Source organism: Triturus cristatus, chromosome 5_2 (assembly GCF_964204655.1).
Source record: "Triturus cristatus chromosome 5_2, aTriCri1.1, whole genome shotgun sequence".
NCBI lineage: Eukaryota > Metazoa > Chordata > Amphibia > Caudata > Salamandridae > Triturus > Triturus cristatus.
This window is the reverse complement of record NC_140588.1, coordinates 1,128,612,797-1,128,637,968: the sequence shown is the minus strand read 5'-3', so window position 1 is coordinate 1,128,637,968 and position 25,172 is coordinate 1,128,612,797. Positions and strand designations below refer to the sequence as shown.

General features: G+C 46.6%; 1 protein-coding gene across 1 annotated transcript in view; it reads left to right on the top strand.

The window, feature by feature from the left end:
- Window positions 1-5,842: 5,842 nt before the first annotated feature.
- LOC146829891 (vomeronasal type-2 receptor 1-like) overlaps window positions 5,843-25,172 on the top strand; it is a 155,081-nt gene continuing 135,751 nt past the window's right edge. Inside the window, exons 1-2 of the mRNA XM_085606568.1 lie at window positions 5,843-5,953; window positions 18,200-18,484. Of these exons, the coding sequence (XP_085462694.1) occupies window positions 5,843-5,953; window positions 18,200-18,484 (396 nt within the window). The remainder of the gene's footprint in view (window positions 5,954-18,199; window positions 18,485-25,172) is intronic.

Genomic DNA, 25,172 nt, shown 5'->3' with positions numbered 1-25,172 from the left:
ATGGTACACTGAAGCTTAAGATCGCAAAAATTCAAGCTTCAACGTCTTTGACTTGGCCAGACGCCCTGCCACTGGCGTTACTGTCAATTAGATCAGTGCCACACTCTCGAACTGGCCTTACGCCATATGAGATTGTATTTGGACGCCCAATGAACATTTGGGGTCCACCAAGGCCTAAGGCTGTGTATGATGTACCTTGTGTAATGATGAGTGATTATCTGGCACAGTTAATGGATAACTTGGTTTCTATTCATCAACAGGTCCGAGAGGCGCTCCCTGATCGGTCTACCGGTGAAGGACATGGTCTCCGGCCTGGTGACCATGTGATGGTGAAAGTCTTCGACAGAACGAACAGTTTGGAGCCGAGATGGGTGGGCCCTGAGCAGGTCCTCCTTGCGACGAGGACGGCTGTGTGAGTCTCGAACAGGAAGAATTGGATCCATTCCCTGCACTGTCGAAAGGTACCGCCCGGATTGGTGGAGTCTGCCGTGCTGACCGATCAACGAGAAATCCTGGCAGCAGAGACAGGCCGTGCTGCGGAGCCGGGTGACACTGAGGAGCTCTTTCCGGACCACGCGACTTCTGGAGGAAGGCGATATCATCTTCGACCGAGGAAGTGAGGTTTCCAGTACCGGGACATACTGTCAGAACGGCCCTTGGGTTAGTGAAACGGAGAGCCGATGAGGCAAGGGGGGGGGATCAGCCCTGCATTAGTGTAGTGACACCCGTCTTGGCCCGCTGGTGAAGAAATCAACCGCTGCCCAAGGGGAAGAGTTCTGACAGACCTTTTAGTTTCAGGAAGATATCAGGGTATTGTTTCCTTTGACATGGAGAAGAAGAAAATCCTTTGTGCGTTGGGGTTCATGCTAACAGTAGCTATTGTTGGAATAACAACATGGTTTGTAGAGGAGGTAACTCCTGCTCGAAAAACACTTGTGTTGACGACTCCGGTGCCTGCGGAGCACTACTTCTATACATTGCCGTATCAGGAGTTGAAGCATCGACAGTCTTATTTGAATAACACTTTCATTCAGATGCTGCATCATACCCACGTTGCTACGAATGCCACGAACTGCTGGATATGTGGGATGATGCCAGCCCATCAGAAGAAAGGAGGTACGCCATTCATACCACTTCCTTTCTCTCATAATGGCTCTTGTAGAGCATGGTACACTTTGCTGTTTGCCACTCGGAAACCGACAGTGGGACGATTGCTTTTCAGACTTAATAAAGAATGTCACCAGGATAAAAATGGATATCCGCAAGCGAATGGGACAATTTGGGAATGGGAAGAGTACCGACCAGACAATGAATCCATTCCCTATATCTTTACGAACACCAGAGACACTGTGGGGAAGGACAAATTTGTGATCCAAGTGGCACAAGCTCAAGCGGACCTGTGTGTCCAGAGTGTGGGTTTTATCCCTGTTGGTGTCAGTGATTGCATCACTGTCTTGAACATTGATGGATTGAATAATAGTACTTTCCTAGCGTCCCATAATACCTACTTTGTGTGTGGAAATAAAGGTTATTACCGTTTGCCGGCTGGGTGGTCTGGGGTATGCTATGTATCATTCCTATTACCTCCTGTATTCCTAGCACCCGCATCGTATCATAAAGATCTGAAATTGTTGAATAATGTGACTGTAAACAGGTATAAACGTACTCTATCGATTGATGATGTGGATCAGACTGATACCAGCTTGCAACAGTATATTGATTTTAACTTAGGACTGTTTTTCTTTGTTGGAGCCGCCTTGAATAGTAGGAAGATCCGAAGATTAACAAGAGTGGTAGAAGCTGTGACAAATCAGACTGCTGCTGCTCTTGGGAATCTTACAGAAGAGTTACAAATCACTAGGATTGTTGCATTGCAGAATCGTATGGTATTAGATGTAATGTTAGCTGATCGAGGTGGAGCTTGTAAAATTATTGGAAGTAGCTGCTGTGTGTTCATCCCTTGATATAACGCCATCAACAAGCTGCATAAAATAGCAGCTGAAATCCACACAGAAAACGGCACTTGGTCCTTTTCTGGATGGTTTTGGGCATTGGTTACTGCCTGGGGATGGAAGGTCTTAACTGGTCTCTGTATTATTATATCAATTCTGTTCTTTTTCTGTATGTGTGTTCAATGTGGACCATTGTTCTGTTCCGTATGCATTTCATTCTGCATCCCAGATAAGAAAGCTATTGCCGAAGTTGCTCACCAGAAGCGTCTAGCTAAAGAGGTTGAAGGAATGATGACAATTGACATATATGGCGATGATTCTTGTAAACCGGATGTCTTCAGTAAATGCTGAAAGGGTCGTCTGTTGTAAATTGAAACAGCGATGTGATTAAGCATTTGCTAAAGACATTAAACCTTTCCCTTTAGATCATGTTTTCTCCGCTATGTTGACCGAAGTTTGGACTCCATTTTGTATTGTCATGCTGCCACGTGTTCGCCACGAGGAGAGTCCGACCTCTGTGTTAGTTGCTCTTGTAATCTGCCTAGTAACAGTTTATAAATAGCTCTCTTGTCCATCTGGCGCATGCCCAGACTTGACCACATCTGTTATAATTAGCCTTGCTTGACCATGTGTTCGCGGGCTCAAGGAGTGTGTTGGCTCCGCCCATGTATTGATTCAGTATCGAGAATGACCATAAATGGTAATGTTCTTCGGCCTCATGTTGTATCCACCCACTTATGAGCCCCTCTATTGTGTATAAAAGGGGACTGTGTACGCAAGTTCTGTGTGCTACTCCATGCAATACTGAAGAGTGTTGTGTGGATTGTAGGACCACCCTTAAGGGTTAATAAATGCTGTCTTTGTACTTTGCAGTTTCCGTGCCAACTTCCTTATAGATTCCGCTACAGGAGAGCGAACCCTTGTGCCTTGCGGGCCTAGCTGGGGCCTGTATTCATCAGTGTGACATATCTGAATACCTTCATGATGGAATCAAAGTAAAAAACTGAAAGCATTTCCTACTGAGGAGACTGCAGTAAATGAGGAAATTAGGAAACTTCATAACAAATAAATCTCCCAAGATGGCCACCAGAGATAAAAGAGTCCAAATGCAGCACAAATATCACCCAGATGTAGCCCACATGTAGCCCAATGACAGAAGTGTGCAAAACACTTATTTTTTGTGTATTTGCAGTTTTATATAGTTCAGACTTGTCAGGTATTGGAGTGCTTTACATGAGCATTGGTTACATCACACAAGATCAAATTCATTTTGGTTGTAGACATGGGGAGATTAAGTGATTTGACCAGAAACACAGAATGTTGAGCTGAAGCAGAAACTCCAACCTGGTTCCCCAGTTGCAAAGTCTGCAGCTCTGGAAGTAACACCACATCCACTTCCCTAAGTGCAACATTTAATCAAGTGTTCAACTGGATAAATAAACATAAAGATTACAAATAATTTAAAAGTTCTTTGTCGTTGTAACAATCGCCAGCAGTCTCACCACCGATTATGCCCCTTGTCAGGAAACCGGGAGTGTTTCCGCGTTTTCCCGATGTCAGGAATTCACGAACTACAAATCCCTGCATGCACTGGGGCGCACCCGACGACCCTGTCTACATAAGCACTTCCGCGGGAAGCGGACGGTGCTTGTCAATCAGAGAGCTTGTGGATGTTTGTGGCGGAAGGTGTTCCCCGCCGGATTCCAGCGAGAAGCATTTCAGCAGCCATCCCTGTGACGGGCCGTGTCCCGCGTTCCCGAGGAAGCCAGCCCGATTCAGCGGCGAGCGAGACGCCGAGGTATTTGGGAAGGTAGTTTCTTCAGCTATTCTGGTAAGCCACGAGTGTTGCTTCGTCAACATAACTTTATTGACACCGTGAGAGACATTGCAATATCCCGGATTACTTGTTCCCTCTTTGCCTGGACATGGTGGGGTCGGTGTAATGTAGACACGGACGCTGAGTGCCTCATTGCCGTCCTGCCTCGCAATTGGAAAAGTATCCACGAAGTCCCGAGGAAGGGATTATCATTTGGTTATTTGAACTTTACTTTCGCTGTGACTGTGCACGTACGGAGGGCTCCCGCTTGGACCCATTCCGTCATTGGCTTGTGGGGGTGAGAGAGTATCACTTCCCGAAGACCTAGTGCTTTCTAGTGACATTGAAGTAGGGGATTGTGGAGTAACCCTGAAAGGGTGTGTGCGGCTAAAGGCAGTTAAGGGGGAGCCACAGTGAGAGTTCCGCAAGAAGAAAGGTAATTTCAGACATCTCCTTTCAGGCGGGTAGGCGTAAGTCCTGTGCCTTCACTGCATTATATAGAGAGAAGTCTCCTGTTTACCGGTTCTCTCTCTCTCGTCCCATGTCTGCAGGTACTTATCTTCCCAGAGGAGATTACAACCCCGACCTTCATCCTGGAGAGTTCCTATCCCTGGCCTCATCTATTTATGTTATCCACTTCCCTTTTTCCCACAGACCTGATCTCACGCAGTTAGGTTACCTTCCGCTGCTGGGGAGTAGGTTTTTGGGAGTCAGGGACCTTCTCATCTATCGTCTCTGCTGGATTCTACATTGCAGGTTAGTGGCGGGTTATTGGCTTGGGCGCTACTGACAACCTGGCAGACCTGACAGATTGACAAGCCCACGTTTACGCCCAGCCCAGACGATGGATACCAGTGTAGTGCTCACCTCTCTGCTGGACAGCCTGACGGCTCTACAGCAAGAGGTTCAGACATCCCGACAAGAAAATCAGAAAATCCAGAGAGAAGTAAGCTCCTTGAGGAGAGAAGTGGCAGGTCTTTCTCGCAGGGGTCAGGGGGAGAGTTCTTACATTAGACCAGCAACCTTGCCCCCTCCTGTCTCTACCACCACTAACCCGTCTCCTGTAGGGGGCTTTTTCACCACCCCTCATTCCCACGCATCTACAGACACAGTTCCTACGGTTCACGTGGTACAGAATACCAGCATTCCGTTAGCCCCACCTGAACGCTTTTATGGGGATCCAAAAAAGTTCGAGACCTATTTAAATCAGTGTAGGCTTCATTTTCTCTGCAAACCTACAGTATTTCAGGGAGATGCAGCTAAAACGGCATTTATGATGTCTTATATGGGGGGCAACGCTGCCAGTTGGACCATCCCTCTGATGGAAAGAAACGATCCAGTCCTCCATAATTTCACGGACTTCTGCTTGGCCTTACGGAAACTGTTTGACAGAAAATCCCACATGCTGTCACTGGATCGTGAATTACTCACCTTACGACAGGGATCACAAGACCTGCTGTCCTACATAACCACGTTCAATCGGTTGGTGGTGGAGACCGAGTGGCCCCCTGACAAAAGACTAACCCTGTTTTATCAAGGACGCAGGGGGGAGCTCAAAGATGTCCTAGCCCAAGTTGTGCAACTGCCACAAACATGTGAAGAACTGATCGACTTAACCGTCCAGTTGGATCATCGTCTCCTAGAGAGAAAAGGGGATAAGAACCGAGGGGAAAACCGATTTTCCTATACTCGGCCACGGAACGTCCCGGAAGAACCACCTAAATCCCCAGAGGGGGTGGAACCCATGCAACTAGGAGGTCTTCGAGGCCCTCTCACCCCAGAAGAGAGAGAAAAAAGACGAAAAATGAAACTGTGCCTCTACTGCGGCAAGAGCGGCCACTTCATACGAGAGTGCCGTGCTCGGACGCCAATCGGTAGCAAAACACCAGTGTCTCGAGTACAGGCTGCTATGAAACTGGACGAACCGACGGAAAACTAAAATGTCCGAATCAGGTTGAGGTCTCTGGTTTTGGACGTTCCTAGTGTCATGATCTCATCGGTAATAGCCAATACCCTGCAAGCAGCTGTTGCCCATCTGAATATCGGGGTGTCTTTGTGGCTAACGCCCCGGAACATGTTGGAAGTAGATGCGCTGTTGGATTCTGGAGCCACAGGAAACTACATAGACCAGGAGTTTGCCCGGCAATTGGGGATCTCCCACGAAATGAAAGAGATTCCGGAGCATGTAAAGACAGTAGACGGAACAGCCCTTTCTTCCGGACCGGTGACATATCGGACCCTGCCTCTGAGAATGACTATCTCAGCGTCATCCTGAAACAGGACAAATACATCCTGTTGCGTTCTATTCCCGAAAACTTACTCCGTGTGAAGTCAATTACACCATCTCAGACAAGGAACTCCTGGCTATAAAGAGAGCTTGTGAGGAATGGCGACACTACCTCCTGGGGGCGCAGCACACGGTAGAGATTTACACGGATCATAGGAACTTGTTGTTTCTGAAGACAGCCAGAGCTCTGACCCCTCGTCAATTACGCTGGACCTTGTTCTTCTCGGACTACGATTTCGTTATCAAATACCGGCCTGGACCCCAAAACGGGAAAGCGGATGCCCTTTCTCGCTTGGGAGAATCAGACAACAACATCTCCCCGAACGTAGATCCACCACCGTGTATACTCACCGAGAACAAGCAACCCCGACCTACGATAGCTCTTCTCACATCTTCCGACTTCCTCGAAGATGTGAAGGTGTCGTTAGCAGAGGTCGACGTGCAAGCCTGGATTCAAGAAGAACCCGAAATCAGGTCGGAAGTAGAGGAGTTGGCCTATCGCTACCAGGCGCTGTACATTCCTCATCCCAGTCAACAGCAGCAGGTTTTGCAATGGGCTCACGACTCTGTTTTGGGCGGACATCTCGGAACCTATAAGACTATCGCTTGTGTGGAACGATCGTTTTGGTGGCCAGACCTGCGAAAAGACATTCATGACTACGTGAAGAATTGTGCTGTTTGTGTGCAAGGCAAGGCCAGACATGTGAAACCAGTAGGGCTACTACAGTCCTTGCCTATTCCCCCACGACCTTGGCACACAATATCAATGGATTTTGTAGTTGAAATGCCCCCCAGCGATGGGAAGACAGTAATATTGGTGCTGATTGATCATTTGACCAAGATGGGTCACTTCATTGCCTTGGGACGGTTACCCACATCCCAGGAACTAGCTGGGGTTTTTCTACAGCATGTGATCCGAGCTCATGGAATACCGAATGTCTTAATTACTGATAGGGGGACACAATTCACCTCCCGTTTTTGGAAGGCTCTCTGCAAAACATTGGACATCGATGCACGTCTTTCATCCAGTTACCACCCCCAAACAGATGGCAAAACAGAACGCCTAAATCAAACCATGGAACAATATCTCCGCTGCTTTTCTTTGCAAAATGCCATACACTGGCCTACCTTGTTATGGATGGCGGAGTTCGCATACAACAACGCCACACATGCCACCTTGGGTTGTTCCCCATTTTATTGTAATTATGGTCATCACCCCAACATGCTCCCGTTTGAATGGCCAGTCAAAACCCCCGTACCCAGTATCCAAGAACATCATGCACACCTCAGGGCCGTATTAACAGAAGCTAAACAAAATCTAGCAGATGCCCAGGCCACTCAAAAGACCTATGCAGACAGAAAGAGAACAAGAGAACCCGAGTATCAGGTGGGGGACAAGGTGTGGCTGTCGACAAAAAATCTACACTTAAGGGGAGTGAATAAATTTAAGCCCAGATTCGTGGGACCCTATAGTGTAGAAGAAATCATAAACCCAGTAGCCCTGCGACTGTCCTTACCTAGGGCCTGGAAACTCCACCCTGTCTTCCATGTCTCTCTTCTTCAACCCTGTCTCCCCAGCACTAGATTACCAGCAAAACCGCAGCCCCTAGAGATAGAGGGTCAGGAGGAGTATGAGGTGCGAGAAATCCTGGATTCTAAGTTGGTCCGGGGGAGGGTGCAATATCTCGTGGACTGGGAAGGTTTTGGGGTGGAAGAGAGAACCTGGGAACCTGAGGAGCATTTGCATTGCCCAGATCTGGTAGAACGGTTTCATGAAGAAAACCCAGGTAAACCAGGTCGACCGCCGAGTCGTCGGTCCTTGAGAAGGGGTACTGTAACAATCGCCAGCAGTCTCACCACCGATTATGCCCCTTGTCAGGAAACCGGGAGTGTTTCCGCGTTTTCCCGATGTCAGGAATTCACGAACTATAAATCCCTGCATGCACTGGGGCGCACCCGACGACCCTGTCTACATAAGCACTTCCGCGGGAAGCGGACGGTGCTTGTAAATCAGAGAGCTTGTGGATGTTTGTGGCGGAAGGTGTTCCCCGCCGGATTCCAGCGAGAAGCATTTCAGCAGCCATCCCTGTGACGGGCCGTGTCCCGCGTTCCCGAGGAAGCCAGCCCGATTCAGCGGCGAGCGAGACGCCGAGGTATTTGGGAAGGTAGTTTCTTCAGCTATTCTGGTAAGCCACGAGTGTTGCTTCGTCAACATAACTTTATTGACACCGTGAGAGACATTGCAATATCCCGGATTACTTGTTCCCTCTTTGCCTGGACATGGTGGGGTCGGTGTAATGTAGACACGGACACTGAGTGCCTCATTGCCGTCCTGCCTCGCAATTGGAAAAGTATCCACGAAGTCCCGAGCAAGGGATTATCATTTGGTTATTTGAACTTTACTTTCGCTGTGACTGTGCACGTACGGAGGGCTCCCGCTTGGACCCATTCCGTCATTGGCTTGTGGGGGTGAGAGAGTATCACTTCCCGAAGACCTAGTGCTTTCTAGTGACATTGAAGTAGGGGATTGTGGAGTAACCCAGGAAAGGGTGTGTGCGGCTAAAGGCAGTTAAGGGGGAGCCACAGTGAGAGTTCCGCAAGAAGAAAGGTAGTTTCAGACATCTCCTTTCAGGCGGGTAGGCGTAAGTCCTGTGCCTTCACTGCATTATATAGAGAGAAGTCTCCTGTTTACCGGTTCTCTCTCTCTCGTCCCATGTCTGCAGGTACTTATCTTCCCAGAGGAGATTACAACCCCGACCTTCATCCTGGAGAGTTCCTATCCCTGGCCTCATCTATTTATGTTATCCACTTCCCTTTTTCCCACAGACCTGATCTCACGCAGTTAGGTTACCTTCCGCTGCTGGGGAGTAGGTTTTTGGGAGTCAGGGACCTTCTCATCTATCGTCTCTGCTGGATTCTACATTGCAGGTTAGTGGCGGGTTATTGGCTTGGGCGCTACTGACAACCTGGCAGACCTGACAGTCGTTATTTGAAAACTCAGAAAATATGTCCTCTTTTTAGTTTTTTTAGAGCACTAACCATAATTTTGATACAAATAAGACCCTCTCATATATGTAATTTCTAAAGGAAATGCTCTAGGTATTACAGTTTTGATTACATCAAGATGACGTCAGGCGTTCCACACTTTTGTAATAAATATAGAATATTAGCAATCTAGTTGTTCATTGGGATACTGTTGAGAGGCAGAGGCCAGGGGCACGGACTCTGAAAATTGAAGGCAGGTAGGAGAGTGCAGAGGCAACAATTTGACCACACTGGGCAGGCAGGAAGGGCAGTGGCAGCACAACAGACTATGGAGGGCAGTGGAAAGGGGGGCAGGGGCAACAAACCAACATTACAGGACTGGCAAGAGAGTCTGTGGCAATATAATAGACCATTGTAGGCAGAAGGAAGAGGCAGTGGTAGTACAACCATACATGCCAACAGACACGTTTCAGCCAGGAAACGTCCAATGTTTTTAAGCTCAAATGGGCTTTATTTGATCTGTCTCCTGTCTACAATCGCCTCTTTTTCAATGTAACTCAAAGGGGAAAATCAATGCCCCAGTTTTTTTTCAAAATCTCCCTCTTACCAAGTTCAAAATGTTCGCAAGTATGGTACATTGGATCATGGTAGGCAGGAGGAATTGGGGTAGGGACTTGGACTCGGATAACAGAAGGCAGGAGGGACATGGAGAGGTGCACCAAACTGACCCTGCAGGGCAGGCATCAGGGTTTGCAGCAGCACAATACACCACACAGGGCATGTGGGACGGGAGTGCAGCACAACAATCCATAGAAAGCAATAGGGAGGGGACAGGACCATGCACATGGACAACAGCGAACAGAGGGGAAAGAGGCAATGGTATCTAGCTGACCATATGGACAGACAGGAGGGAAAGCTGCAGCATAACAGACCATAAAGGGCAGGAGGGATGGATCAGGGGCATTACAGTGGAACAGACAAGCCAGGAGGGAGGGAATAGGGGTGTGCACATGGAAACAGAGGGCTGGGGTCAAGGGGGCAGGGCAGGAGCAGCAAGATGCCCATGGAGGTCAGGCAGGATGGGCACTAGAAACAAGACACACAATGGAGAGCCACAGTGAGACTATGATGGCATACACACAGACCATAGAGGGAAGGTGGGAGGGGGTCAGGGGCAACTAGCTGACCACACAGGGAAGGTAGGAGGGGCCATGGCAGCACAGAAGACCGTGCATGGCAAGTGGGAGGGTTAGTGGCAGCACAATGGCTATGATGGGCAAAAAGGAGGGTGCAGGGACATGGACAAAGGACCATGGAGGATAGACGGGAGGGTCAGGACCTGGACACAGACAAGAGAGTTCAGGGGAAGGGGCCTCACAACAGACCGCGTGGGGCAGGCAGGAGGAGCAGTTGCAGCACCGGGGAGGGCAGAAGGGTGTGGCAGTAAAATGGACCATGGAGGACAGGAGGAAGGGGATAGGGGCATGGCATGTGGACAGGCAGGGTGGAAGTGGCAAGGGCAGGTTACAGTCATCTGACAATGCTATGTAGGTGGGAGGGGAGTGGCAGCTCAACAGAACACTCAGAGTAGATAGGAGTGGCAGGTCCATGGAACATGGTGGGCAAAAAGGATGGAGCAGGGGCATGCACAAAGACATCGAAGGGCAGGGGGAAGGAGAATAGGGGCAGCAAGCTAAGCACAGATGGTAAGCAGGAGGTCAATGATGGGCCATACAATTGGGCAATGGACGGCAGGAGGAGTGGACTGGTACATTATGCTAAATGGAGGGCAGTGGCAGCACATCAGACCATGCATGGCAGGAGGGAGGAGTCTAGTCCATGGATTTAGACAACAGAGGATAGGGAGGAGGTGGATGGGGCAGCAAGTTAACTGTTCAGAGAAGGTGGGTAGTAGGAACTTTATTGTTTTTAAAATGTGTGTCTGTGCGAACTACTTAAAATATGAACAAGTATGCAGCATAGTCTCACTTTTATTCAGGAAGAAGAGGACGTTTGTGACTGTGACTCCGGGCTCACTTGGCAGAAACACCCCCTGACCCTCCACCCCCCATCGCAAAATGTAATGCCCGTGAAAAGGGTAGGTGGACGCAGTGTTATATAGAACATAGTCCTGAGCGCATGATTGAAAATGAAAACTAGATATAGTATATGGTATAAACTATGCACCAAAAAGTGTGATATAAGATGAACTGGGGTGTGAAATATATTATGCAATACATTGTGCGCAATGACAGATTCTTTGGAGAGCGCGAGATAGCACAGGCACTAGCGCGTGCAATGCGATATGCGCCTTGGAGTGTAATATGCACAGGGCAGTGTTGTGTAACCTAACAAGTCTCTAAAGTTGTAATATAAAATATGTGCTGGGGAGTGTAACATTGCATATGCACTGTGACAAAGATATGGATCCCAGATTGTAATATGTATGGCATAGCGCTGTGCGTTATAACATAGGCATCGAGGAAGGCACGTTAGATGGGGAAATATAACCCGTGCAAAGGCAAGTGTGGCATGACATATTCACGGGGTGGAGTTACAGTGCACATGGGCTAGAGAGTGTCATAGCATACGCACTAGCTGGTGGAATACAACAAAGAGGTGTGAGGCACTCGGCGGGCACTGGTGGGTGTAACACAACATTGGCCTCAGCCAGGAGCACGCTGTGACTCTCAAGTGAGGATTGTCTCCTTTCCAGAGAGTAAAATAAAAGGTATTACACATCCGGCAGTGGATGTGTGTTTTATTAACCGTGAGGAGGGTTTCTTGCATAGTTTGGTCGAATTTTTGTCGAATCCCCTTTGAATGGCTTGGTGTGCGTGTGTATTAAATGTGCCCGTCAATAGCTACCCATGTTTGTATAAATAAACGAGAAGGGTGCCTACTTGGAGAGTACCCACCGACGGGGGCGCCGGGATTAGGCACGGTACGGCGTCAGACACGTCAGAGTTTCACTAGCGGTATAAATACATTCCACGTGGATTCATTATATGCATAGTCGCCTTTTAATGAATATCACGCAAATCATCATGGTGATAGGTACATACGGTTTGTCCAGCATGTCTTAGGTGTTTCTATAAATATATATTTTTTTAAAATAATAAAAAACAAAGGCCGGGGCCATAAGTGGCCTGAGGTGGGGGGCAACGCAGCCCCCCTCCTAAAGAATTTAAAAAAAAAAAAGGCCATGACCCGGGGGTTGGGGTCCCCGGGGCCAATTAAGGCCTTGGAAGGGGAGCAACGCGGCTCCTTTCCAAATTAATTTTTTTCAACAAAAAAAATTAGGGTGCAGGCCCTGGGGGATGGTGTCCCCAATGGGGTCCCCAGGCCCAATAAATTAGAATAAGAAGGGGGGCCACACAGCCCTCCTTCTTAAAAAAATAAAATAAATAAAAGACCGGCATCACGCCGGAGGCCACGCCCCCTCCTTGCAGCACTCTGCAAACGCTCCCCCTGGCCAGTTGTAAGTTGGGGAATTAATTCCCTTTTAATACTGAGGGTCCCTGAGGGCCAACTAGCCCAACAGGGATCTCCAGTATGCGCCAGGGAGCTGCGTTGCAGACAGGTGTTCTGAGGCCACGCCCCTTTTTACACCTCTATGCAACGCAGCTCTGTGGCGCTTACAGGAGGTACCTAGTGGGCTAGTTTGACCATAGGGACCCTTAGGATTCAAGGGGACTCAATCTCTCAACTTAGAATGGCCGCAGGGCGCGTTTACACAGTGCTGAAGGGAGGGGACGGGGCCTGAGGTGACGTGTGCAAACACACCCTGTCGCGCGTTTTAAGATGGGGAAATAATTCCCTTTCAATCCTGAAGGACTCTGGGGGCCAACTAGCCCACCAGGTGCTTCCAGTAAGCGCCACTGCTCTGCGTTGCAGAGAGGTGGTGCAGGCCGTGCCCCTTTTTACACCTCTCTGCAATGGCGCTTACTGGACGTACCTAGTGGGCTATTTTGCCCCTAGGGACGCTCAGGATTCAAGGGGACTTAATCTCCCAACTTAAAACGGCCACAGGGTGTGTTTACACAGTGGGGAAGGGAGGGGACGGGGCCTGAGGTGACGTGTGCAAACACGCGCTGTGGCGCGTTTTAAGAGGTAGTTTTAATCCCCTGCCCTATTATATACTAGGAGCTGACAGAGGAGGTCATGCTAATCACAGGGGGACGCCAACGCATAGTGTTCCCTAGTGTATGTAGGTATTTTCACTGTATTCTGAGTGTCTTTTAACATAGCACTGGCTCTAGGACTGGTTAGTCAGACTCAGTTACCACCAGTATCCGTCTGAAAAAGTTGAGGGTACAGGATGATTTTGCAACAAGGCTTCTTTCTGCTCTTCTGTTTGTTCTTTCTGCACGTTATCCTTGTTCCTGCCCTTATCTTTGTCTTTGAGGACTTCTGTTGCTTCTTTCTGCATTTCTTTTTTTTCTTTCTGTGCGTTTTTTCTTCTTTCTTCACCTTTGAAATTCACTGAAAACGCCATAGGTTTCAGGCACGTTATAGTTAGGAATTAGCATTTAAAAAACTTTAGAAATTCACTGAAAAAACCATAGGTTTCAGGGGCGTTATAGTTAGCTGAGTGAGAATGGGACAGAGAGCGAGTGGGTGGAAGGGAGAAGGGGAGGGAGAGTCAAAAGAACAGAGGGCGGAGGAGACAGAGCATCGGCCTACTGCACCCAGCCCTCACTGTTCAACTCCCGTCACCCGTGTGTCTGGGACGCTGGGATCCGCGAGAAAGAGTGCAGTCCAGCAAGTCTATCAAATGAAACAGAGATATGAATGAGGCCAGAGATTATATTATTATCTATGGCAACATCTCTTGTCTGCACCTGTGCACCCAGGCTGCTGCACCCCATTGTGCTCTCGTGGGTGCTAGCCCTAGAACTGCCTAAGTCCAAAAGGGTTTGGTCCTGACTCGATCAGAAGTGTCCCTCATTTTTAAAATTCCAACTGCGACATTGCCCATAGAAAATAATAGGAACCCGCGGTTGTGTTTTCACATTGCATACAGTCCCTGTGGGTCCCCTGTGTCACTACCTTGGGTGGTTCCTTGGGGTCCCAGCGATTCTAGAGGCAATAGGCCTAGTGCCTATCCCAGTCGTGGTTCTTATACCACTTTTTTTGGTATATGGTTTGGTACGCCCCTAGGGCCCAAACGTGTATTTGTGCTTTTGCTGATGCTTGCTCACTTGTAAACTAAGTCCTTCGAACTCCAGTCTCATAAAGAGACTAGAGGGGTGTGTGTTATCTAAAATACATATATTTTGAATATAGACCTTGTGTGGTTGTCCTTTCATTTGGTCATGCAGGAGATTATAGACTGGCAAAACAAGCTGCTTTACATTCCTTCAAGACTTAGCCTGAAGGCTGCTCTCCATAGCTACCACTAGGATAGCTTTCAATAAAGGTTGTCTTTAACCATTCACCATAAGGGGTTGTTTGGACTGATACAAGGTGCCCACTAGAACTAGTGGACAGCATATATCAGGCCACCTTCTCACAGGCACCCCTTGAGGTCAGTCCACTGGAGGAGGATCCCCTGGATGTCTCCCCAGACATCCCCCTGCCAGTGGGTGCAGTCACACACTGCACCAGCCTTCGTGGTGATCTTGGTCCTCCCTTTGAAGTGCAAGCAGGTGTTGCCTCTACAGTGTAAGACGGAATGACTGCTTCATCGACCAGTCTGTCTTTCACTCAAGTGCAGTCTCAGGGCAGCCGTGGGTTGTGTTTGTCCTGAGGTTAGCACATTTTTCAGTAACAGCGCACACTGTTCCTCTTTGCACTTAGGGCACCAATGTGAGGTTATGTTGCAGTACAGTCAGGGACAGTGCGCCTTGTTTGTAATACAGCCCGTCCTTCTGATGATAACTTCAGTCCTAGCTTCTGCCCTGCATCCTATTCAGGTCTGTTGAGATCATGTGTAACATGATCACCCCTTTCAACCAGTGAGGATACTTAAAACATGATATTTCTACAGACCTCTCAAGGTCACTTGTGACATGATCCTCTTTGGCACTTCTCAAGGTTACATGTAACATGATCTCCTTTTCAGACCAGTTGAGATCATGTGTAACATGATCACACCATTCAGACCAGTGAAAATCCTTTGTAACATGATTCCTTTTCAGACTTCTCGAGGTTACATGTAACATGATTATGAAGCTATGACTAATAAACCCCAACGTGTCTGACCTCAACCCCAGGGGGCAGTGAGTTTAATGAAGACAGATTCAGAGCTCGGGTGTAAAGCAATAATGAGGAGCAAACCTTTAGGTATTTGAAGAACACTGTTGCCGGAATGGAACATCTACATGGCGAGAGCTGAGAAAAGTGTTCAAAGTTCAAAAAAATAAGGATCGGTGCTGATCCTATAGTATAACAACATTATCACTTGGATTGTGATTGAATTGCTTCAATAGATGAGCTGTAGGTTGATGTTCCGGGGTACCGGGGCTTTGCTGGGGATGTCGTTGAGCAGAGCTATTGCTCTACTGAGTTTAGAGAGGATTAAGGTTTTGACTGTAGGTCTGATTCCAGGTTTCTCAGGTGGGACAGCTGATGCGCATGATGTTATTGCTTTATTGGTAATGAGTTCTTTGACATGGACTCCGTGTCAAGATTGAGGGCTACATTTTCTAAGATTTTGTGCCGTGTTTGCATCACACAAGTGATTAAAATCAATGTAAAATATATTTTAAATACCCAGTGCCAAACTTGATCTCTGCTGGAAATTCACTTTAAAGTAATGCGAAGCAGCGCATCACTTAGGGCCAAAGGGGCCATTCCCTGGGTAGCGCATGGGTGTTCCCATGCAACCGCCCATGTCTTTTGATGCAAACCCCTATCTGCAATAAAAGTAGAGAGGATTTTGCATTGAAAAATAAACAGCTCCCATTTCAAATTGGCACTTTCAAGGAGAAATGCTTTTATTTCACTTTTCTTTTCCGACATTGAATGTGAGCTGCTCTGTGCAGCGCACATACAGAGTAGAACACGTTTTAAATAAGTCTAAGCATGGTATTTTGCACTGGAAGGCAATTTTTCCAATACAAAACCTATTCTAGACTCACAGAGACACCCTTGAACTATGGTGCATAGGTGAGTGCGTGGCACTTGGCAGCAAATATTTGCACCGGAACTAGGGAGAGTGGAGGAAAGTGCCATATCTCTGTAAATATGGCACTCACCTGCTGTCTCCTCATGCAACGCAGATCATGATTTGTGGCTGCTGCGTTGTGTGAGGATTTAGTAAATCTGAGCCTGAATGTCAGTAACTCTGCTGCCAACAGAGATATTAAATCATCTAGGCTCTTGTTAGTTAGTAAATTTGAGTCTGTGGTTGTTTGTTTCTGTTAGTGAGGAGGAGGAATTCTTTGTGCGGCTGAACTACAGTTAGGGGCTTGAGATCCACTACTGAATTAGATCAAAACTGATTTTGGTCTGGTGAATATTGTGGGCAGAGGTTTTAAGAGATTGTTGTGTGTCATCTGCACATTGATGGATCAGGTGAGATGACGGCTATCCTTCGGCACTCTTAGTAAGAATCTAAGGGATGGAGGAGAAGATTGTCTCTTTGAGTGCTCCTAGTGAGGATCCAAGGCATCCCATAGGGAGGGTGTGGATCTTTTTGGGCACTCCTAATAAGGATCCAAGGGATGGAAGACAGAATAGATTTCTTTGAGTACTCCTAGTAAGGATCCTAGGGTCAGAAGTGAGGATGGATTGCTTTAGATATTCCTAGTGAGGATCCAAGGGATGGAGGAGGGAGAGGATGGATCTCTTTGTTTACTCCTAGTGAGGATCCAAGGGATGGAAGAAGAGGATGGATCTCGTTGGGCACTCCTAGTGAGAATGCAAGGGATGGAGTAAAATATGGATCTCTTTGGATATTCCTTGTGAGGATCCAAGGGACAGTGGAGAGGATGGATCTCTTTGGTCACTCTGAGTGAAGATATAAGGGATAGAGGAGAGGTGGGATCTCTTTGTTTACTCCTAGTGAGGAACCAAGGGTTGGAAGAGAGGATGGATCTCGTTGGGTACTCCTAGTGAGAATGCAAGGGATGGAGTAAACTATGGATCTCTTTGGATATTCCTTGTGAGGATCCAAGGGACAGTGGAGAGGATGGATCTCTTTGGTCACTCTGAGTGAGGATATAAGGCATAGAGGAGAGGTGGGATCTCTTTGAGTGCTCCTAGTGAGGAACCAAGGGTTGGAAGTGAGGATGGATTGCTTTAGATATTCCTAGTGAGGATCCAAGGGATGGAGGAGGGAGGGGATGGATCTCTTTGTTTACTCCTAGTGAGGAACCAAGGGTTGGAAGTGAGGATGGATCTCGTTGGGTACTCCGCCATAGACAGGGAGTCACCTTTAGAGTCAGATGAAGGAAACAGGTGATGGTGGTTTTTCTTTGCTGAGCTATTATAATAAAGAGTTTAATATTTTAACATTGCCTCCAGCTTTGATTCTTTCCCTGGGAACTGCCCTAGATATTGTGTTCTTGCATCAAAAACTGTTAACCTCATATCATGTAATCCTTTCCCCACCCACAAATTACTGTAACTTGGGATGCCAGCAAATCAGTTTGTGATGTATATCCTGCAGAAATTAAACTTACTGTGAACATTTTCACATTTTATTCACTGGTATTCCAGACTTTGCCTCCTTGAAACATGTGAAATGTCCGGGCCAATTACCATTTTCTATTGGTTCTCCCACTGAACTCTTAATCTCAATCGGCCCAGTAACTCTCATGACTGGGCCCATCAGAATTGAGATTCCGCTCATGATGATTCTAAATCTGGAAATAAATGTACTGCGGAGAGGCCGTGTGATGTATGGGTTCCACATCACTCCTCTGACCCTGCATAGCTGCTCAAAGCAGGGGTAGCCATATATATTTTAAAATTACAGATGGGTAAAAAGTGAATTATAGAGATGTTTTTAACCTCCGGTTTCCAAGTAACATCATTGACAGCTCAAGCTTCACTCTATGAACCCCTCAGTGAAAAACATCCCTGTACTTCACTGTTACCCTGCTATAGTTCTCTAGGTATTAGATAATTCAGTATCACTACTAGTGGGTCACTTTCATACTATCCTAGTATCACAGCTTGTTAGCATATTAACCCTTTGCTAGTTTTCAGATCCGGTACTACAGGGACATACTGGTCATGCTGTTTGCTGCTGCTGAGATAAATGAGAGCTCGGATCTTCTGCCAAACCTGACTCTTGCACTAAGGATCTCGGACTCCTGCATGAGTGAGAGGCGAGCCCAGGAAGGGATTCTCTTAATGCTCTCTGGGAAGGAAGAGATGGTCCCTAACTACCAGTGCCAGCCGCAGTTAACTCCATTTGGTTTTGTTGGAGGAATTGCATCTTCAGTTTCCATAGCGATGTCCAATTTGCTAGACGTCTACCGGATACCGCAGGTATGGATTTTTAGACTGGAATATTTTATCTGTTGTTGCTTTGTTTTATATTTGATCTTTTGATGACTTATCCAGCTTTCTTTGTAGAGCATGGGTCTGTGGTTATCACTGCAGAGCACCAGTCTGAAGTTGGAGTTGCACAGCTTGGCGTTCTGTGTCCCTCCTTTGAGGAGCAGGGGTCTGTTGTTCTTCTTACAGAGCACAGGTCTGAAGTTGGAGCTGCAGAGCTTGGCATTCTGTGTCCCTCCTTTGAGGAGCACAGCTCTGTTGTTCTTCTTACAGAGCACAGGTCTGAAGTTGGAGCTGCACAGCTTGGGATTCTGTGTCCCTCCTTTGAGGAGCAGGGGTCTGTTGTTCTTCTTACAGAGCACAGGTCTGAAGTTGGAGCTGCACAGCTTGGCATTCTGTGTCCCTCCTTTGAGGAGCACAGCTCTGTTGTTCTTCTTGCAGAGCACAGGTCTGAAGTTGGAGCTGCACAGCTTGGCGTTCTGTGTCCCTCCTTTGAGGAGCACAGCGCTGTTGTTCTTCTTACAGAGCACAGGGCCCTAGTTCTAGTTATTGAGCCTGATCTTGTTGAAGGTTCTGTGGTTATCACTGAATGCCATAGATCTGTGTGGTGTCACTCAATGCAGAGCATCGCTCTGTAGATCTCGTTGCATGGCATAGGTGTCTGTTTCCCACTGAAGTAGACGGGCCTGCATTAATGGGTATATCTGAAAAATGAGGGTATGTGACATGTTTTGCTGCCTCTGTAGGAAGCTGCTTCTGTATACACTATATCAAAGTAAGGTACAGTGTGCACAGAGTCCAGTGGATCCCAAAAGGCTTGCAGAGGTAAAAGTAGATAACACCTTACTCTCTATTTGTGGTAGTGTGGGCGAGCAGTAAGGCTTTATTAGAGGGGAGTGCTAAGCATTTATTGTACACACTCAGGCAAGAAATGATGGTTCAGTGACTAAATATCGAGGGACAAAATATCGACTATACAAAAAATCGACACCAAAATATCGAGGGACAGAATATCGACTATCTATAAAGAGGTAAGTACTAAAATATCGATTCCAAAATATAGACTGACAAAATATAGTTAGCCAAAATATCGAATTTTTTAAATGTATTAAAAATAGTATAAAATTAATTAAATATTAAAAACACTTAAATAAAACATACATAATATAATATAAAATAGCTTAAAATGTAAACATAATATAAGTAATTTAAAAAAGTCGAGATTTTGTTGGATACTGAGAGCGTAAAAATTACTATTCCCACTCCAGTGAGTGCAACAGTAGGGAAAGCGTTGGATAGCGTAGGGGTAAAAATTACTATTCCCACTCCAGTGAGTGCAACAGTAGGGAAAACGTTGGATAGCGTAGGGGTAAAAATTACTATTCCAACTCCAAACAGTGCAACAGTAGGGAAAGCGTTGGATAGCGTAGAGGTAAAAATTACTATTCCCACTCCAGAGAGTGCAACAGTAGGGAAAGCGTTGGATAGTGGGAGGGTAACAATTACAATTCCCACTCCAGAGAGTGCAACACTAGGGAAAGCGTTGGATAGCGCAGGGGTAAAAATTACTATTCCCACTCCAGTGAGTGCAACAGTAGGGAAAGCGTTGGATAGTGGGAGGGTAACAATTACTATTCCCACTCCAGAGAGTGCAACAGTAGGGAAAGTGTTGGATAGCGGGAGGGTAACAATTACTATTCCCACAGCAGAGAGTGCAACAGCAGGGAAAGGGTTGGATAGCGTAGGGGTAAAAATTACTATTCCCACTCCAGAGAGTGCAACAGTAGGGAAAGTGTTGGATAGCGTAGAGGTAAAAAGTACTATTCCCACTCCAGAGAGTGCAACAGTAGGGAAAGCGTTGGATAGCGGGAGGGTAACAATTACTATTCCCACTCCAGAGAGTGCAACTCTAGGGAAAGCGTTGGATAGCGCAGGGGTAAAAATTACTATTCCCACTCCAGTGAGTGCAACAGTAGGGAAAGAGTTGGATAGCAGAGGGTAAAAAATACTATTCCCACTCCTGAGAGTGCAAAAGTAGGGAAAGTAATGATTTAAATTAAATGCTTGGCTTCACTGCGTACAACCTGTGTTCCGCTGCCTGCTATGCAGTCACAAATGTGTATTGGCTATGTATGCCTAGGACCACAATCGGTTGTGCCCCTGGACATTGAAGTACTTATGGACTCCTTAAAGACCCATGGGTATTGTTGTCCCCAGTGAATTTGATTGCTGATGAATGCATTCTAAGAGCCACCCTGGGATGCTTTGGCTCATAGTGAAACAGACAGCGGTTCAACGATACGCTTACAGGATGCAGTCCCTCGCTCAGCGGCTGCTGTGGTAACCGGATGGAATCACCGTTGCTGCGTAAACCTGCTTCGAGGTATGCCTCTGGGATCGTTTGCGGTTGTTGGCAATAGCAATGTTGCATCTACCACTCGGAACACATAAACAATTTGCCTTTCTGTGTGGTGGGAAACATTTGGCCTGTTTATCAAATAACATGGAGCAATCTAGCATTTGCCTAATTTTTACAGGCACCATGGCCTTCGGAGTGCTCTGAATTTCAAATAGTATAATGAGTTTTATGCTTTTTAATTAATATTTTTAATGGATATTTTAAAGGGAGGCATGCTTTTAGATGATTTTAGAAGTAGTTTTGAACCTTTTTAAGGACAATTTTATTCAGCCCTGTTGGCTTGTGGATAGCTTTTTATATTTTGGCCCTTACTATGAGGAGTGGGTGCTATTTTCTCGAGCTAGGCCCACGTAGCTAAACTGCTCATTTCCTACATTGTCATATTTTTCACAATTACATTTCTGCTGTGACCTTTTGCACAATTTGTGCGTTCACGACAATTTTGTATTGGTTTCTCTGAGGCTATACACATGAAATTAAATGAAAAATGCATTTGTTATGTGCATGGCTGCCCAAAGGCATCCCAGTGCTGATAACGGCAAATAGTGTGGAGCCAATCAGACTAGGGGAATAGCCAGATTTTTAACAATTTACGGAAGGCAAGATGGTTAGATTCCTTTCATAGACAAAGAGGGAGGATATTCCAAAGCTTAGCTGCATTATCGGAGAACAGACTACCCCCGCTTCTAGCTTCCCTAATCCTAGGAACAGTGGCAAGGTACAGGTTGTCTGAGCGAAGGCCTCTATTAGCATGGTAGGGCCGAATAATAGAGTGATTAATGACAGGACCCTTTACAGCTAACGATTTATGAACAATACACATAGCCTTGAAATTAACTCTCTCCCTATTAGGGAGCCAGTGGAGTGAATTCAAAGCAGGTTTTGCTGATTGGTATTTCCGGATTTCCAGAAGGATTCAGGCTGCCTAATTCTGTACCACCTGAAGTTTTGAGAGCATTGTGCATGTGGCCCCCAGATAAAGGGCTTCCCATAGTCCAGATGCAATAGAATGAGTGCCTGGACCATAAGTTTCCTTGCCTGAAAAGGGATAAGGGGAAAGACTTTATGAAGCATCTTTAAGATGCCATAGCTCGAGTCTTGGGTGTCAGAACGGGACCCAGGGTGGTCGGCCACTCGGAATTGAGATCAGAGGGGGACCAATTCCCCGGAATCATCATCTCAGTTTTTTCCCAATTCAGTTTTTAAACAGTAGTCATTCATCCATTTCGCAACCTCTTCCAAGCAAGGATGGAGGCTGGGGGGAAATATCAGCATGGTTAAGTCCCACCGCAATTTGTGTATCATCTGCATAGGTCACTATGTGTACCCCAAAAGGCAACATACACTCTGCTAACAGGCTCATATAAATTTTAAATAATGTGGGACTCAAGGAAGACCCCTGAGGAACTCCACAGCAGAGAGGCACCTGTCTTGTGGCAACATCAGTGTCAAAGACCTGGAAGGATCTATCGCTCAGGAAGGATTGCAACCATGCCAGAGCTACCCCGGTCACCCCCAGTCTTGTAAGTCTATGGACCAAGATTTGGTGGTTGACCATATCAAAGGCTGCACTGAGGTCCAAGAGAATGTCCACAGTGGTGCCTGTGACATCCACGATTTTTTTGGACTCTTCAACAACTGATAGCAGGGCTGTTTCTGTTCCTTGGAGTGGTCGGAAGCCATTCTGAGATGGGTGAAGGAGTTTGAGTCTCTAAAAAGGCAGACAATACTGAGTTGGCATATTTTTCTGTTATTTTGCTGATCCCTGGGAGAAGTGAGATAGGATGGTAATTTCCCAGGGAGTCAGGGTCAAGGCTGGGTTTTTTGAGAAGTACCCTCACCATCACTTCCTTCTGTGGAGGGGTACCACTCCAGAGGAAAAAGAGGCACTAACCAGCTGTAAAATAATGGGGGAGACGGTTCCAGCAACTTGTTTCAATAGTTTGAGAGGTCCTGGATCTTTGGGCGACCCACTTTTCACCTGAGATAAGATGCTATCAAATATCACAGTATCCATCAAGGGAATTGTCTCCATATAAGCTTCAGTGCTATGAGGACTAATATCCGGTATTTGGACTATAGATGGTAATGAACTATAGATGTTTTGAATTTTGATGATAAAGAATTCTGCTAATTTATTGCAGCGTGAGCCTGAGGTATCAAGGGTCACTGGAGGAGGGGGGAGTCTAAGCAGTGTTTTAGTGATACGAAAGATCTCACTTGCAGAATTAGCTTCTCACAACATTATCATGATACCTCGACATCATGTACAAGATCTCTTTACGCACTAAGTTCAAATGTTGTTCTATTTTCATCTATGGTGCAGCAAGGATATCTAGATATCCACAACAAAGCTAATCTACACATACTTTGCAAGGCTGCTTTCTATTATAAATCATGAGCATCCTGATAGATTAGCAGAGGAGGCCCTTCAGCTGGCACTGAGGGTCCCTGCATGCTAAGACATCACCATGCAGCGGTCTGACATCTCATGTGGGATGTCCAGTTTGTGACCTAGAACAGGTTTTTCATTTTCTCCGCCTAGGTAATGGGGTTGGGTCATCCCTTGGGGAGATTCTTGGCTTTACACCTACACACACACACACACTAGGGACACTTAAAATAGGGTTTGAATAGTGGAGTACACCTGATTACTGCCTTGGTTATCTGCCTGCATGTATACACTGTGTTAGCATTTTGGTAGAACTATATCTACTATTTACACTTTATCACTTTCCTCTGCTTCTGTCTGCTGAATATCGCAGAACATGTATTCTCTGCAAGAATAATGTTTGTTCAATAAATATATTGAAAACGTCCCACTGTGTATTATGTACATTTCTCTGAGAACAAGCAAGCACAAGTAACTGAGCAACAAGTTCTGATCTGATTCCACGATCCCTGAGGGGTTAGGGTTGTCATTTTCAGTGGTTGCAAGAAATCATTCACTCCCTGGTATAGTTCAGGTGGCTTATGGTAGTACTGTGAAATGGCTAGTCTCTAGGTCAAAATATCCCTTGGGGTGCCCAGAATCAGTCTAGGCACCTCACCCAAAGTTTATGTTGTCCAACAAACGTGGAGGTCCTACGAATTAGTGGAAACTACATGACAACAGGTGGGTATCCTGGGACTGAGCAGGTGTTAGCCTAACCAAATCTAGGCCGGGTTGGACTTTTTGGAAAGCCAGGTCTTCTACTTTTTTGGAAATGTAAAAAATAAGAGGGAGGCTTTTCTGCGTAGTGGCAGGTAGTACCTTGTTTTAAGTGTGATATAGGAGAAGGCTAGATCACCAGATCTGGTTTTTCAAATGTGTGACATGTGTTCTAGTAGAAGTCAGGATGAGTGGATGTACCTGGAAGGTTTGTGAAAGCAGATGCGATTGTTGAGGTATGCTGGGTTACTGCCTTGAAGGAATGGATGAGGGGCTTGAATTGTGCTGTGTTTGGAATTGTGCTCTTCTTTTATCCACCTACCCATCATCAATACTGTCTGTAACATGATGGATAGTCCAGCCATCTTGCAGCAGTGTGTGGGCTACTGTGAGATACTGCTGTGTTTTTTTCCGCTTTTGCCTGTGTCCAATTCACCTTTAAATGCACTTCGTCTGCACTTCTTATAACTTCCCAACTTCAAAAGAGGGCATTCCTTCTCAATGCTTCCTCCACTGAACAAATATACTAAGCCAGGATTTTTTTTGATCTTGGAAACCTTCACTACATACATTCATTGTTGAAATAAAACAATTCACCCCAGTACGAGGACAGGGGGAGAATGTTTGCATTGTCAGCATTCCGTCCATCAATTGTTTGCTGTAATAGTTTTCGCCCTAAGTGGGATGGATATGCCCAGACGTGGGTCCCTTACTCACTGTGCCACTGGATTCAAGCTAGCCTGGCTGAAGAAGGGTGACATACCCTGAAACAAGTCCCAGGATGTCTGTTTCCAGTCCAGGGAGGACCTGGCCTGGCAGTTTGGTCTGGACTGTTCCCATGGGGCACAGGGTCAAGACTGATTTGCTTATGGCTGGGTCCAAACTTGGGTTTCGTAGTGGACGAAAGAAGGATGCATTTAACCCAGATCTTTTGACTGGGGGAGAATGTTTGCATTGTCAGCATTCCATCCATCATTTGTTTGTGGTAACACTGAGCACAGCACAACATGAGACATTGGAAACCATCACTCTCTCATCTCTTTCAACAAACCAGCCACCAATGCCTTCAGCTCTGGATAACAGAGTACCCAGAATCTTGATTATTCACC